This window comes from Oncorhynchus clarkii, chromosome 12 (assembly GCF_045791955.1).
Source record: "Oncorhynchus clarkii lewisi isolate Uvic-CL-2024 chromosome 12, UVic_Ocla_1.0, whole genome shotgun sequence".
In the NCBI taxonomy this organism is placed as follows: domain Eukaryota; kingdom Metazoa; phylum Chordata; class Actinopteri; order Salmoniformes; family Salmonidae; genus Oncorhynchus; species Oncorhynchus clarkii.
The window spans coordinates 27,743,457-27,760,097 of record NC_092158.1 but is presented as its reverse complement, the minus strand read 5'-3'; the positions used below and the strand labels follow the sequence as shown (position 1 = coordinate 27,760,097).

Here is a 16,641-nt window from a genome sequence, read left to right as displayed (position 1 = left end):
ACATCACCAACAAACTATCATGGTCCAAACACACCACAACAGTCATGAAGAGGGCACGACAACACCTTTTCCCCAGGAGACTGAAAAGATATGGCATGGGTCCCCAGATCCTCAAAATGTTCTACAGCTGCACCATCAAAAGCATCCTGACCGGGTGCATCACCGCCTGGTATGGCAACTGCTCGGCATCTGACCATAAGGCGCTACAGAGGCTAGTGCATTCGGCCCAATACATCACTGTGGCCAAGCTTCCTGCCATAGAGGACCTATATACTAGGCGGTGTCAGAGGAAGGGCAAAAAAATAGTCCAAGACTCAAGTCACCCAAGTCATAAGACTGTTCTCTCTGCTACTGCACGGCAAGCAGTACCAGAGCGTCAAGTCTAGGCCCAAAATGCTCCTTAACAGCTTCTGCCCCCAAGCCATAAGTCTGCTGAACAATTAATCAAATGGCCACCGGAGTATTTACATTGACATCCACCCTTTGTTTTTACACTGCTGCTACTCGCTGTTTACTATCCATCTATCTATGCATAGCCACTTTACCCCCATCTACATGTACAAATTACCTCAACAAACCTGTATCCCCGCACACTGACTCGGTACTGGAACCCGCTGTATATAGCCTTGTTATTGTTATGTAATCTTGTTACTTTTTACTTTAGTTTATTTAGCAATGAGCTGCATTATTGGTTAAAGGCTTGTAAGTAAGCATTTCGTGGATAAGGTCTACAGCTGTTGGATTTGGCGCATGTGTGACAAATAACATTTGATTTGACTGCTGCATGTATCATTGCCATCGAAGTCTCCCTTTTCTCAAATTCTGACAAAGAAAATCCCTCTTAGAAAAAAATACTAAAAGGGCATTTTGGAGTAACTTTACACAGTATTCTCTTGCCCTGCATTTGAGTTAGAGTTGTTTTTTTGTGATGTGGATATGACCACGCTAGTCCCCTAACGCACAACTTATTAACCATTCTTATCACGCTTTCAATGTTTTTGAGAAAAAGTGGAAAGTTGATTTATTTTACTTTTCATGCTGATACATCTGGGCATGTTTCTTGATAAATCTGTACAACACTTACAGAATGCATACAAGGGAAAAAGAAAAGCTGACAATTAGTTTAAGACAGGACATTGAAGAGCATATTTGTTTTATACAATAAGACAATTAACATAAAAACATCAATACAGCTGTTGCTGTTAAATTTTTTGTTGAAAGACAGGATCAAGCAGGTAAGAGACACACAAGACAAGGAATGTTTCTTTGTCCAAATTTTCACAGAAATCAAATGGGAGTGAAGACAAAATGTTAAGATGAGCCAAAAACCTCTGGGAATTCTAATGACGAGCTCTTACCTGCGCTGTCAATCATTCACAAAATATTCTGAGACAGAAATCATTGAAGACAATTTTTTTTTTAATGCTATACATATTAGCTTTTCATAAACCTCCCTTCACAATATAATGCTTTCTTAAAATGACACAGTATTCTCCATTGTGAGGTCATCTGCAATGGTGCAAGCCACAAACAGGTATAACAGTTGCTAGTACTATGTAGCAATGTGTACCCACACTCGGTACAATGTACAGTAGCTGCCAATGTAATTACCACGTAAATTATGGCCTTAGTGACACTACATACAAAGTAGGACCAAAAGAAACATTCATGTTGGAGTGTTGTATGAATGACAGTACCCACATGGAAATAGAGAGATGCCAACAAACGGTTTCAAAAAACAAAACAAAAAAAACTATTGCAAACATTTGAACTGCTGATCATTCAAAATAAACCAGTGGTTATTTGGATTCCACAATCTAAAATAATTTAGTTAAGAGTCCTTAAAGCTGAGCTCCGCATTAGGTGAAACAGCGCCACTGGTCGCCCCCAGGCGCATTCGTTACATGTTTTGTTTATGAAGAAGAGGACATAAAAAAATGTATTACATACTCTGCTGTTCTATTGCATGTGCAATGATGTCCTAGAAAATAAATAAAACATGTTTGAAGTAACATCTTCGTTGGACGTGGCAGTATCACCGCTACGTATTCCAGCTTTAAGGATTCTTAAGAACATGGGAATGGTGAAATACATCTAACTAGATCTAACAAAGACACAGCATTCTGTAGTGTGACAGTGTGGATAATTATTTGTTACTTATCATTGTTATCATGGTTGGTATAGTAGGACTAACCTCAAGCTTAACCAAATGTATTATGGTATTCAGCACATTAGAATTTCCGTGGTCTGTTTTCATTCATCAAAGTGCATCATGAACAGAAGGAGTAGATAGTAATGCATATAACTCAACCTTTCTTAGAACCTATACCTTTTGTTATCAGTTTTGATTTAAGATGCTAGTTAACAATATTGTGCTACCGCTGAGCCACTTGGGGTGCTTTAATTTCAACCTGGTACAATAGGGAATATGTGAATTCCAAATGGTATCAGGTAGCTACAGTAGTATTTTTTTTTTTTGCAATTTGAAATTGAATGTGAAATGTGTCATAATATTGTGTGTCAAATACCTGGATACTGGAACTAGCCACTTGGACCAGGATTAATTTAGTTAACACATTATATAGAGTTGATCCCATATAATATCGATCCAGATGCCAAAAGCTAAAAGCTATGGATCAGACGGAGACATATAAAGGCATCCTATCTAGACCGGAGCTCCTTTATCACAAGTTAAACAACATGTTAATTTGGTCCCTTATAACAACAAGCAGGAGGATATCCACTGACAGGACAAAAGTGCTGTCATTCCGAGAGCGCGCCTCCATTCCACAACAGGACAGTGTGTCCAGATACTCACTGCAGTTCCACAGGAGTAGAGGCCATGGTAACAGACTAATCAACTTAAACTCTAAGGGAAAATAAAGATTGGTTTTGATTACAAAGTGCAAAGCAAATAGTTTTTGTAAAATCTATTTAAAGATTTAAGGGCCAAATAAGTTCATAAAAGCTGAGCAAGGCCTATTTCAAACCATAACGTGCATCTGAAATACAGTTTCAGGTACATGTATGACGCTGAGCTATTATCTCAACTACCTCTAAATCACCTCTGCAGCATCTCACTCAAACCATTACCCTCCCTCTGTCTGCCTGTTCCCAAAATGGAGCAGGTGGGGGAGAGAAAGAAACTATAGGACATCATACCTCTTCTTTCACATTGAGCAAAGTAGATGCTGGAGGTGAGACCGATGAGCTACATGAGGGAAGCAGAACAACACATTACACATGAAATATGCAACAAAGTCAGATGCAAATACCATTTTAAAAATACATTTGTATTTCTCCAGTTACAGTTTGCAAGCACAACTATTGTCTACATTAACCTGTTAGCTTGAAAGCTTCTACTTCATTATTCTGTATGTGCTTTACTGTCTGGCTTGAAATGCTCTTATAATTGATGGAAGTTTATCATTATAGTACATAACAGCATACAATAATTTACTGGATTTGAACCAAACAGTCAATGAGGCTACAAATAATTTGACATTTGAGGTTGGCCTCTATGCTTAATTTGGGACAAAACAACAGCTGTGCAGTGTGTGCCCCGCTTCTTTATTTAGTCTGAAACTCAAGGAGGCTCTTTCAAGGTTTTACTCAGAGTTACCAGGTTACAACGGACACCAGGAAGCCACAATATCACTGAATGTAACATCAACTCAATCCCTTGTTTAAACCTTTTAGTGGGAAAAAATGTATGCAGGTATCACAAGCGCATCACGTCAGTCATACAAGCATGGACATTGTCTGATGATCAAGATTGGTTTCAATATTCACTTGAGCTACTTCAAAAAAACATCTCAGCTCCTGTTCAATTATAAAATCGTCAAACAACCTGAGATCAGTGACAGGGACTACTTACATTTTTAAGAGCAGGATACTTTCAATAGTTCATAATTAAAGTGAACTGATCAATTTATTTCTCAGCCATCACATTATGTTTAAACAACTTGGCTTTGCAGCATGTTGAGGCCTTGCCTACCCTGACTATATCCACTTCCACATCATCTAACATGCATATCTCACTGATTTCTTCTATATAAGCATTTCATGGGGCAAAGGGGCGTGTGGAGATAAGAGTTTCGTTTTGAACCTACCTTCCAAATTTCCTTGAAGCATTCTCAAAAAACTTGGCTTTGGAAGCAACGCTGGAGAAAGAGAAAGACAGGGATCACCTGGGATGAACTTGAGGCATGTCGGGCTTTACAGCACACCAAACACTCTTTTGGAGTACAATGACAAAACTTTATGGGCAACATTTTCTGCCCACTAAATAGCCCTGGCAATGTGAAAATGGCATGTTACTTAGGATGTTACAAAACAGTAGTATTTAAAATAGACAGGATGGCCTTGTAATACAAAAGGAGTTTGGAACAGTGCAGCTTGTGATCTCATCTGTTGTGCACACAGTTTACTTGAGATGCACGTACATTATTGCCATTATCTAATTAGCTATATTTTTCCTTCTCCTTCCTTTGTACTTTTATTTTATTATGTTATGATGTGAAGCACTTTGTTACTCATATTGAAAAGTGGTCTAAAAAAAATTAAGTGCTCATTACTGTAAAAGAGAGCTTTTGAGATGCACCAGAGTGCAAGTATTATGACTAACACTTTTCCATTTGTGCATTTTGTTGGTGTTTAGCAGGCAGAAAGAAAAAAAACCACCCTAAATATACACTGAGTATACTAAACATTGGGAACACCGTACTAATATTGAGCACCACCCATTTTGCCCTCCGAACTGCCTCAATTCGTTGGGGCATGGACTCCGCAAGATGTCGAAAGCTGTCCACCGGGATGCTGGCCCATGTTGACTCCAATGCTTCCCACAGTTATGCCAAGTTGGCTGGATGTCCTTTGGGTAGTGGACTATTCTTGATATACACGGGAAACTGTTGAGCGTTAAAAAAAACAGCAGCATTGCAGTTCTTGACACAAACCGGTGCACCTGACACCTACTACCATACCCCGTTCAAAGATGCTTAAATATTTTGTCTTGCCCATTCACCCTCTGAATGGCACACATACACAATCCATGTCCCAATTGTCTCTAGGCTTAACAATCCTTATTTAACCAGTCTCCTCCCCTTAATCTACACTGACTGAAGTGGATTTAACAAGAGACATCAATAAAGGATCATAGTTTTCCCCGGGTTAGTCTGTCATGGAATAGCAGGTGTTCTTAACGTTTTGTATACTCAGTGTATTATGGCATCGCACTGCATACCCCTTGTAAAACAACAGGAGCAGGCATGTACAGAGTACACGACTGGTCATTGGGGAGTAGCAAATTGTAGGTTATTTTGTTGCTACAATGTGATAAATGGACACTGAAATGGGGAACACAGTGGGGAACATCTGAACACACTAGTGAAAGAGTAAAATCTTTGATCTAAATGCAGCCAATGGAATTAGTATGTTGTGAAGGGTTCAAAACGGTACATTTAATAAGAGACTTACAAGGACTGGAGAAAGACCAAAAGGAAACTCAAGGCTAAACACAGCATTTTGTGATTGTTCTCTTGATTAAGATTTTAATCAGTCTGGATGGAATGTCTGGGTCTGGCTGAGTTCTAAGGTCTACTCACTACGACGCCGGGGTGTCCTCGCTGGGGGTTGCAGTGGGGCTCTTGTGGGGTGCAGGGTATCGGCTAGGGGGGTCAGGGGGTCTGGTTGGAGGTCTGCAGATGGCAGGCTTCTCAGCTGGAGACCTCGTTTTGATCACACCGTCATTTTCTGCTGCAATGCAAGGAACGAAAATTTTAGCTTCCATAACAGAACCAAGAGCTAACACAATGAAATCCACTTTCAACCTTCTTTCTCATTGAACATGATATCAGTACCACAGAGCAGCTAGGTACTGTACTGCTGCACTGTTGTTAAGCAAAGTATAAAATGCAGTCTAAAATTCATAGCATGTTTGTATAGGCTACAGGTTGTTCCGCTACCTTCTCGAATGACCGCAACACTTCGAGGTGGTCTTCTGCCTTGGAAGGACTGCGCTCGGTTCACAGTGACTCCCGTCTCTCCATTGGCTGTTGCATCTGGCCTCTGACCTCCATCCGGTAGCTTAGCAACCAGTTTGACGACGTTAGAGTCTGAGTGTCTGTCCTGGCGGATGGATGGCCTGGGAAGGAGGGCCTGCCTCTGAGGAGGTTCCCGAGGGAGCCGTGGAGGGGCAGTTATGGGTTTGGTCCTTTGGAGAGGTGTAGGGCTCGTTGGGGTGTCCCCACCAGCCTCCACTCCCTCTGGTCTGCTACCATTCTGATCATCTGTGAGACAAACACAGGAACATTTTCAAATCAACATACAAAGAGAGTACACATTCAGCCCAGGCATATCCCTGGTTTACCTTCTTGTGATTGGGTTTAGTGCAGAGGTTGTCGTTTTAACTGATTTTGAACTTGATATCATTACTTCTCCTGAGCTCCTACCTACCATGATTAGTATACTTCTACTTACAGAATGTTATGTCTATACATGTAGTATGAGTGATCATAGCATACTTTAATAGCATACCTATTAGAAAATTAATAAAACCAATTTAAAAAAATTAACCATTATAAAAATAAATGAAACATTCTTTATATGATTTGATTTGTTTATATGGATCCTATTAGCTTTTGCAGAAACCTCTGCTACTCTTCCTGGGGTTCCTAGAGTATTATAAAAGCAAGTCTAATGTTGGCATTTGGGAGGATGCATTTAACAATGGCAGAAAGCACAAACCCTTTACAGTTAAATACATTTGTGGATTAATAGTCTGAGCTGGAGAAAAATATGGTTTTAAGGAAAGTGAATTGTGTATAACAATGATCTATTAATCTAGGATAATAAAAAGTCAGACTACTAGGTTGCATTCTTTCATCTAGAGTCATGATGTTGGCCAGGTTTCCAGTGGTACATACACTATTCAAATGCTGCGAGGGATTTAGACAGGTGGTAGTTTGTCGTCAAGCAAATCGGAGCTGGTTATTTGGTAACTCCAAGCAGGAACCAAGAAGAGTGATAAATAAAATACTACACAATGAGGGGAGGACACGCTGCAAGTGTTCCACATCTTTCCATACCACAGTAAATGAAAGGCATGACTCACACAGACATTTAACAAAGTTACAAGAGATATAAATGACATGATTTAGCCTGAAGCAATAACTTCCATTCAGTGATCACGGCCTAAGCAAGACCTCCAATTGCCTTTCTTTAAGCACAGTTAACAAAAACAATTAATGGTTCAACTTGGCTGAGGAGGTCGTAGTAAGCCAACATCTGGATATGCCATTGGCCACTATGCAACAAATGTAATGCTTATTGTTTCCGAATCAACAAAATGGCTTGATAAAACGTCCCACCAAAAGGCTTGCGAATAATGTAAAGATCAAACATTTAGAAAGAAAAGTAAAAGCACTATTCTATTTTAGCAATTCACAACGAGTACTTAAGATTCACACTTGCAGTAATACAGTGCCCAGAATAAACATCAGCCACCTACTGTATAAATCACCTTACCCATACCAAGTGTACAATGTAATAATCCTAATATAATTATTTGCATTCACAGGACAAGGGATGGTAATGATAATAATGGTGATGGTGATAATGAGATTGATGATTAAATCAGAGGCTGATAATTACTCTCAATGTTCTGGAGCTGGCCATAATTAACTGCTGGGTAGACGCGGGGCGTGCGCTTGGAGATGGTGATTGGTTGCCGTTTCCTTGGGGTAATCCTTGGAGGCGGCATGGGTGGGGCTGTGGAACTCTCCTCTGGCGCAGTGCAGAAGATCTGTAATCACCCCAGCACGTCCAAAATGACTTACATTATATAGACATTCAACTTGAGAATATGCATTTAATAAAATCTAGAATGTACCATGGAATACTTGAATGTTTATGATGCCACAGTGCATTAAATAACAATCACATGACCCCCTAATGACATTTTTCAAATTCACCTTGGTGTAGTCCTCGATTAGAATCTCAACAACAATGTTCTGGAACTTTATATCCAACATGGCTGCCACAGTCTCTTCCTCTGCCCTCATGAGGGTGGGGCCAAAGATCACGCCCATGTTGGAGGGAGTCATCAGGTTGTCTCCACTGTTGCTGCAGACACTGCCAACAGGAATCCAGACGGGTTCGTAAACAACATAATTCTCTAAAGACATGTCCAACAAGAACAAACACCTCTCAAATAGGGGATAGGGAAGTTAATGCCAGTTAATGTCAATTTATAAATTGCACAACTACTATTAATGCATTAAATACAAGTATTATTTTAGGAAGATTGGACAGCTATTACACTATGCATAGATGCATGAGTCTCAGTCAGATACTTTACCCATCTGAACAGATGCCACTTAATCCCTTCACTGACGCACATGCAACACAACACCACAAATGCAATTACAAAACAAGAAAAGGCCTAAATAAGCATAACTTGTATAACTTCATCAGTTAGGAGGCACACAGAGACTGAAGCACAACAGTGGCATGTCATATCAGGTTAGCTCTTACTTCACCAGGTGTTCGATCAGTAGGCTTAACATTTCTCGATTCTTCTCTGGGAGTTTGTATGTCAGGGAGTGGATTGCACCCAGTCGATCATCTAGACTATCTGATTCTAAGAAACAAGATAGATTTATTTTTTACATGAGCAATAACTGACATATTGTCCATAAGTTAGATTGAGACCTATTATGTTAAGAGCAATGTGAATGTATTCATTGGTAATTAACACAATCCATTACACACACACACACACACACACACACACACACACACACACACACAACCAGTCAAACGTTTGGACACACCTACTCATTCAAGGGTTTTTCTTCATTTTTTACTATTTCTACATTGTAGAATAATAGTGAAGACATGGAGAACTATGAAATAACACCTATGGAATCATGTAGTAACCAAAAAGTGGTAAACAAATCAAAATCTATTTTATATTTGAGATTCTTCAAATAGCCACCCTTTGCCTTAACGACAGCTTTGCACACACTTGGCATTCTCTCAACCAGCTTCATGAAGTAGTCACCTGGAATGCATTTCAATTAAAAGGTGTGCCTGGTTAAAAGTTCATTTGTGGAATTTCTTTCCTTCTCAATGCGTTTTAGCCAATCAGTTGTATTATAACAAGGAAGTGGGAGTAGTAAACAGAAGATACCCCTATTTTGTAAAAGACCAAGTCCATATTATGGCAATAACAGCTCAAATAAGCAAAGAGAAATGACAGTCCATCATTCATTTAAGACATGAAGGCCAGTCAATACGGAAAATGTCAAGAACTTTTAAAGTTTCTTCAAGAGCACTCGCAAAAACCATCAAGCGTTATGATGAAACTGGCTCTCACGTGGACCGCCACAGGAAAGGAAGACCCAGAGTTACCTCTGCTGCAGAGGATAAGTTCATTGGAGTTATCAGCCTCAGAAATTGCAACCCAAATAAATGCTTCAGAGTTCAAGTAACAGACATCTCAACATCAACTGTTCAGAGGAGGCTATGTGAATTAGGCCTTCATGGTCAAATTGTTGCAAAGAATCCACTACTAAAATGACACCAATAAGAAGAAGACTAGCTTGGGCCAAGAAACACGAGCAATGTTCTTGGTCTGGAGTCCAAATTGGAGATTTTTGTTTCAACCGCCGTGTCTTTGAGACGCGGTATGGGTGAACGGATGATCTCTGCATGTGTGGTTTCCACTGTGAAGCATGGAGGTGGTGGTGTTATGGTGTGGGGGTGCTTTGCTGGTGACACTGATTTATTTAGAATTCAAGGCACACTTAACCAGCATGGCTACCACAGCATTCTACAGTGATACGCCATCCCATCTGGTTTGGGCTTAGTGAGACTATCATTTGTTTTTCAACAGGACAATGACCCAACACACCTCCAGACTGTGTACAGTATGGGCAATTTTAACAAGAAGGAGAGTGATGGAGTGCTGCATCAGATGACCTGGCCTCCACAATCCCCGACCTCAACCAAATTGAGATGGTTTGGGATGAGTCGGACCACAAAGTGAAGGAAAAGCAGCCAACAAGTGCTCTGCATATGTGGGAAGTCCTTCAAGACCGTTGGAAAATCATTCCAGGTGAAGCTGGTTGAGAGAATGCCAAGTGTGTGCAAAGCTGCCATCAATATAAAATATATTTTGATTTGGTTAACACTTTTTTGGTTTATATGCATAAACATTGTGCATGAGAAAGTTCATCAGCAAAGCCCAATCCTCATCCCAGTCAAAACATTTCAGGTGTCCAATTGCAGAACCCGCTGCTACATTGCTGTGTAATGTGAACCTCAAGAAGTTAAAAGATCGGGCTCCTGGGGCATGGGAGCTTATCTCAGTTAAGAGGTTTAGAACTGGTGTATAACATGCTTTTACAATGGTTTTACCATTTAATTATGGCATGTTCAAACGCAATCTGGAGTTTTTCACACCCACTATGATACTGTGGATCCAGTCTGTGGAGAAACGGACCAAAATAAAATTACATTAGGAGGCAAGGGACTAGGATCCCCTGCAGGAGAACTGAATAAGATATCCAGAGGTAGGAACTTTAATTGACTGGATCTAATAAAAGAAAATGCCTGATGCCATTATATCCTTTTTCTTTGTTATTGCTTTTTTCACAGGGAACACACAGATAGTGTGTATTTTTTTTTTTTTTAAATGTATAAAGAAAATAAATAGGGATTTTACTTTAAATTTACTGTACTGAACAGAGAGAATGTTTTTTTCCCCCTTCCCTTTTATAGCTGTAACCCAGCCTGTTGAACTTGAGAGTGAACTCAGTCTGATGGAGAACAAATGCACAATTAACTGTAGAAAGAGCACTTAGAAGACATAAAACAAGATGTGGAAGTAAACCACCTGTTGCTCAGCTCCCAAAGCCAACCTTAAATGTAATTTGACATTTTAGTCATATCCAGAGAGTGACAGTAGTGAGCGCATACATTTTTATATTTTATTTGTACTGGTCCCCTGTGGTAATCGAACCCACAACGAGCACTGCTCTACTAACTGAGCTACACGTTACTTCTAATGACTTGTACGATACCCAAACAGTGTTTGACAAAGACATGCCCTCGCATGAGAAGGAAATGTAAATGTGCCATGAGACTATCCTAAAGATCTAGAAATCTGACCTACTACTGTACATGTTCTGATAACAGAAATCCATCAGTTTAGTGGACTGGTGCAGCTTTTCTTTTTAAAGTGTGTAAGCAAATAAAGTGTGCAAATAAAATGTTGATCTTGAGGTAGGTCTGAGTAATTGTCTTTATATCAGTAAGTGTGAAAACACATCTTACTTGCTGCTAAGATGAGGTCCCTGTTGAGACCGTAGGTCATCAGAGGCTCTGTTAAACTCCTGTGGATGAACACACGCGATCAGGTAAACAAGTACAGTACAAATACTCCAACACTCACATCATACCCTAAAACAGCCTTTTTAATAACTGCTACTGAATTGTTGCTCATGCACTTTCAGCATCAACAAGTGCTACAGTACTCATTCTGAATGAATTTAAGAGTCCACTGACAAATGTCTCCTTATCAAAATGTTCCTTCCTAGTCTGAAATTAGACTTAACAATGCAGTGTTAAGGCATGAGTGACCAAAGGCCTAATGTAAGCCTTCAAGCAGCTGCCTGGCCTCCTCAAAGTGTGGGGAGACAACCTGTGAGTAAATCATTATGAGGGGTATTGGGGGGAGGATAAAAACCTGGCCTTGAAGACAAGAGGCCTTGAAGACAAGAGGCCTTGTCACTGAGCACTTTAAGCAGCAAACAATTATACTAGGCTCATGGAGCAGAGAGAAACCTCTCATCCTTTGCCAGCATAGATGATTACAACTTTAAAATGTAGTATATCTAATCACAGCACATAACTTATTTCAAAACATGGCATTATATTTTCTCATAAAACATAGAATATACAGTCTGGAAATGGCAGAGCGCTGTTTCGCCCTCTTTAAATGTCTCTAATTTAGAAGCTGAGTGCTAATTGGCATCAGACAAAGCTTGGTCTAACATCATTCTATAGAACATGTTGTTCCAGAGCAACTGGCTCTTGTATGTCACCTGCTAGATGATTTAAGACAGAGGTGTCAAACTCATTTCATGGAGGGCTTAGTGTCTGCGGGTTTTTGTTTTTTCCTTTCAATTAAGACCTAGACAACCAGCTGAGGGGAGTTTTCCACTAATTAGTGACCTTAATTCATCAATCAAGAATAAAGGAGGAGCCCACAGACACTCGGCCCTCCGTGGAATGAGTTTGACAAGATTTAATAGGACGGGAACACACCGGAGATAAAACTTCATGGCACTTGTGATGGTTTTAATGTCCCAGTCGCTGCTGTGGAAATCCACATCCCCTGGGCATTTCTGGTCTACAGGAAGAGGAGAAAGACGATTAAAAACAAACAAGAAAACACAATTCTGAAGAGTGACAACAAGTACAGGTTAAACTCAAATAAAGCATACTATTTAATAGCAAACAAACCTGATAAAACAACTTGCAGCCCTCCCAAAACAAATAATAAGCAAACCAGTTATAATTTCCCAAAAATAAGGATAAATGCTTTAATTAGAAACACTATTCATAACAATTTTAAACACTTCTAAAAAAATCTGAATTAAACAGTTGGACTGATCCTACAGCCTTCTTAGACTCAATAACTTTGAAACAATCAGCAGCAGCAAGAAAAATATTAAAAATGTAAATCCCCCAAGAAGAAATATTGGACACTTAAAACATTAGCGCGGAGAAAAGCACAATGGGCATCTTTCCCATGTCATTTTATTTGATATTCTGGGACAAAGTAGTGCCCCTATTTACTCAAATGACAACACACGTCACTCAATTCAGCGCTTCTGAGTTTCATGTATCAAACAGTTATTTCAGTTATATTAAAACCAAGAAAATATGGAGTCCCGTCAGATTACAGACCCATAAATGTAATAAATTGGGACAAAATAATAACAATAGTCATAAGCAACAGAATGGCAGAAGTATTACCAGACTTGATACATATTAAGCCAACATGGTTTATTAGAAATATACACTTACAAATGAAAATATGTTTCAGTATAATACAGTACTCTAAAAAACAAGATGTATCAATAATGGCTGTTGATAGCGAAAAGGCTTTTCAGTCGAGTGGCCTTCTCTATTCAAAACTTTGGAAGCCTTCAACTTTCCACCTGAAATAATACATTTCATAAAAATATCCTGTATTGTCTAGTGTTGTGGCTTTGCTGGCATGCATCCCACTTTTTTTCTCTCTGCTCCAAGAGCCCCCACCCACCAAGAATTACATGTTAAAAATCACCACTGGGTACGAGACTGGGATGTCCTCTCTCCCCCCTCATGTTTGCACTGACAATACGTGAAAATAGTCTGGGATTAGCATGCGCATCTCCCATATGTAACCATTGTTCCTCTTTAGTGCATTTAACAATATGTCGCAAGTAAAAGCCTTTGGTGACGAGTTGATACAATCTCAGGATATAAAATTAAACGTGAAAATTTCATTTTTTATGGCAATAGGAAAAATACAACTTAATTTATGATCTATAGCAATCCTTTAAGTGAACCACAAACATTGTAAATACTTAGGATATTTAAGTGATAATAAAACAAATATATTAAGATACAGTTATCCTAGATCTAATTCAATTGAACAATCTCCCCATACATTTAACAAGTAGAATAAACCTCTTTAGAATGTCCTGGCTCCCAAAGTTTGTATGTTTATTCTCAGTAATACCAATTTCCCCACTAAACCAGAGCCTAGTGGTTAGAGCATTGGACTAGTAACCGGAAGGTTGCAAGTTCAAACCCCCAAGCTGACAAGGTACAAATTTGTCGTTCTGCCCCTGAACAGGCAGTTAACCCACTGTTCCTAGGCCGTCAGTGAAAATAAGAATTTGTTCTTAACTGACTTGCCTAGTTAAATACAGTGGGGAGAACAAGTATTTGATAACCTGCAAAATCGGTAGTGTTTCCTACTTACAAAGAATGTAGAGGTCTGTAATTTGTATCATAGGTACACTTCAACTGTGAGAGACGGAATCTAAACCAAAAATCCAGAAAATCACATTGTATGATTTTGAAGTAATTCATTTGCATTTTATTGCATGACATATGTATTTGATCACCTACCAACCAGTAAGAATTCCGGTTAGTTTTTCTTTAAGAAGCCCTCCTGTTCTCCACTCATTACCTGTATTAACTGCACCTGTTTGAACTCGTTACCTCCAACCTCTCCACAATGGCCAAGACCAGAGAGCTGTGTAAGGACATCAGGGATAAAATTGTAGACCTGCACAAGGCTGGGATGGGCTACAGGACAATAGGCAAGCAGCTTGGTGAGAAGGCAACAACTGTTGGCGCAATTATTAGAAAATGGAAAAAGTTCAAGATGACTGTCAATCACCCTCGGTCTGGGGCTCCATGCAAGATCTCACCTCGTGGGGCATCAATGATCATGAGGCAGGTGAGGGATCAGCCCAGAACTACACGGCAGGCCCCTTCAGGCCCCAATGACCTGAAGAGAGCCGGGACCACAGTCTCAAAGAAAACCATTAGTAACACACTACGCCGTCAAGGATTAAAATCCTGCAGCGCACGCAAGGTCCCCCTGCTCAAGCCAGCGCGTGTCCAGGCCCGTCTGAAGTTTGCCAATGACCATCTGGATGATCCAGAGGAGGAATGGGAGAAGGTCATGTGGTCTGATGAGACAAAAATAGAGCTTTTCGGTCTAAACTCCACAAGCCGTGTTTGGAGGAAGAAGAAGGATGAGTACAACCCCAAGAACACCATCCCAACCGTGAAGCATGAAGGTGGAAACATCATTCTTTGGGGATGCTTTTCTGCAAAGGGGACAGGACGACTGCACCGTATTGAGGGGAGGATCGATGGGGCCATGTATCGTGAGATCTTGGCCAACAACCTCCTTCCCTCAGTAAGAGCATTGAAGATGGGTCGTGGCTGGGTCTTCCAGCATGACAACGACCCGAAACACACAGCCAGGGAAACAAAGGAGTGGCTCCATAAGAAGCATCTCAAGGTCCTGGAGTGACCTAGCCAGTCTCCAGAACTGAACAGGAAAGAAAATCTTTGGAGGGAGCTGAAAATCCGTATTGCCCAGTGACAGCCCCGAAACCTGAAGGATCTGGAGAAGGTCTGTATGGAGGAGTGGGCCAAAATCCCTGCTGCAGTGTGCGCAAACCTGGTAAAGAACTACAGGAAACGTATGATCTCTGTAATTGCTTTTCTGATGTATCAAATACTTATGTCATGCAATACAATGCAAATTAATTACTTACAAATCATACAATGTGATTTTCTGTATTTTTGTTTTAGATTCCATCTCTCACAGTTTAAGTGTACTGTTGATAAAAATGACAGACCTCTACATGCTTTGTAAGTAGGAAAACCTACAAAATCGGCAGTGTGTCAAATACTTGTTCTCCCCACTGTAGGTAAAATAAAAATAAAAGGACATTCTTTAAATGGAGGGTGGTTTTAACCTTCTAGATTTGGAATTGTATCAACTCGTCATCCAGGGCTTTTACTCGTATTGTTAAATGCACTAAAGAGGAACAATGGTTACATATTGAAGATGCGCATGCTCATCCCCAGACTATTTGTTAAAAATATATATATATATAAAATAAAAAAAAACTGGAAAAAAAATCTAAATTCAACTTAATTAAAAAAATTATTTAAAAAATTAAGCAGAAATGGCAAACCTTTTTTTCCACAGGGGCCCTTGCAAACACATCTGATTAGTGTTCTTTTTTTATTCAGGTCACACTGGCAAGTTATCACAGTAGGTGCAGCCAGTTGAAATATCTGACTGTATTGGTGAATTAAAGTACTCAATCTTAAAATGCAAGTAAATATAAAATGCCAGTGTCTTTTGCACTGTTTCCACAACAATAAAACTATTATGGAGGGTTGGATACAAGATTATGATATGGATACAATATTATGATAAATTAAGCCTTTGCAGTAGCGCATAGTGATATCTAGATTAATATTGGAAAAAATAAATGTTATATCCGGTCACAGTCATCTGCCATAGGGGCAAGGGAATTACTTATAAACTACTTCATAAATATGCATTTGGTGCTTTTTAATATTGCTTCAAAATCTGCTGTGTGTTTGCCTGGCTACCCAAAATACTTGCTCCGCCCAAACGCTACGCCACACCCACGGACGTTACTTTGTTCTCCGCAATGAGTCTGGATCAGTGTAGCTCCCCGACAACTTCTAGAATGCAAACACATTCTAACCGTTCTGATTGGTCCAAGAAAAACTCCTGAGTTGGGCCAGAGGCAGAACACACATGGGTAAAGCAGATTTAAAACAATTTGTCATTTGCTTTGATACTCTGATTAGTTAGAAATTATCCAATCACCGAGGTCTTTGTTTTGCACAACAACCGTCTCAGAATGATGTAAAAAAAAAGAAAGAAAGAAAAAAAAAGAAGCAGAATAATTCAGTTTGAGTTCTCAGGCAAGCTGTGCGTGCCAGTAAAACAGGGAAATGTAACAGTTTAATCTCTGTATTGTGCTTCAAACAGCCCCTCTGTTTCATGCAATC

General features: G+C 39.7%; 1 protein-coding gene across 4 annotated transcripts in view; it reads right to left on the bottom strand.

Annotated features, from left to right (window-relative positions):
- Positions 1 to 995: 995 nt before the first annotated feature.
- LOC139422958 (oligophrenin 1) overlaps positions 996 to 16,641 on the bottom strand; it is a 55,385-nt gene continuing 39,739 nt past the window's right edge. Inside the window, exons 15-25 of one of the 4 annotated variants that reach the window (XM_071174476.1) lie at positions 12,334 to 12,418; positions 11,341 to 11,399; positions 8,536 to 8,641; positions 7,974 to 8,133; positions 7,654 to 7,804; positions 5,967 to 6,290; positions 5,607 to 5,757; positions 4,113 to 4,163; positions 3,163 to 3,211; positions 2,819 to 2,869; positions 996 to 1,079 (exon numbers count right to left, since the gene is read on the bottom strand). In XM_071174476.1, the coding sequence (XP_071030577.1) occupies positions 2,858 to 2,869; positions 3,163 to 3,211; positions 4,113 to 4,163; positions 5,607 to 5,757; positions 5,967 to 6,290; positions 7,654 to 7,804; positions 7,974 to 8,133; positions 8,536 to 8,641; positions 11,341 to 11,399; positions 12,334 to 12,418 (1,148 nt within the window). In that variant the 3' untranslated portion in view covers positions 996 to 1,079; positions 2,819 to 2,857. Of the gene's footprint in view, positions 1,080 to 1,398; positions 2,870 to 3,162; positions 3,212 to 4,112; positions 4,164 to 5,606; positions 5,758 to 5,966; positions 6,291 to 7,653; positions 7,805 to 7,973; positions 8,134 to 8,535; positions 8,642 to 11,340; positions 11,400 to 12,333; positions 12,419 to 16,641 lie in introns of those variants that run through there. The other 3 variants (XM_071174475.1, XM_071174477.1, XM_071174478.1) reach the window with 3 other exon arrangements.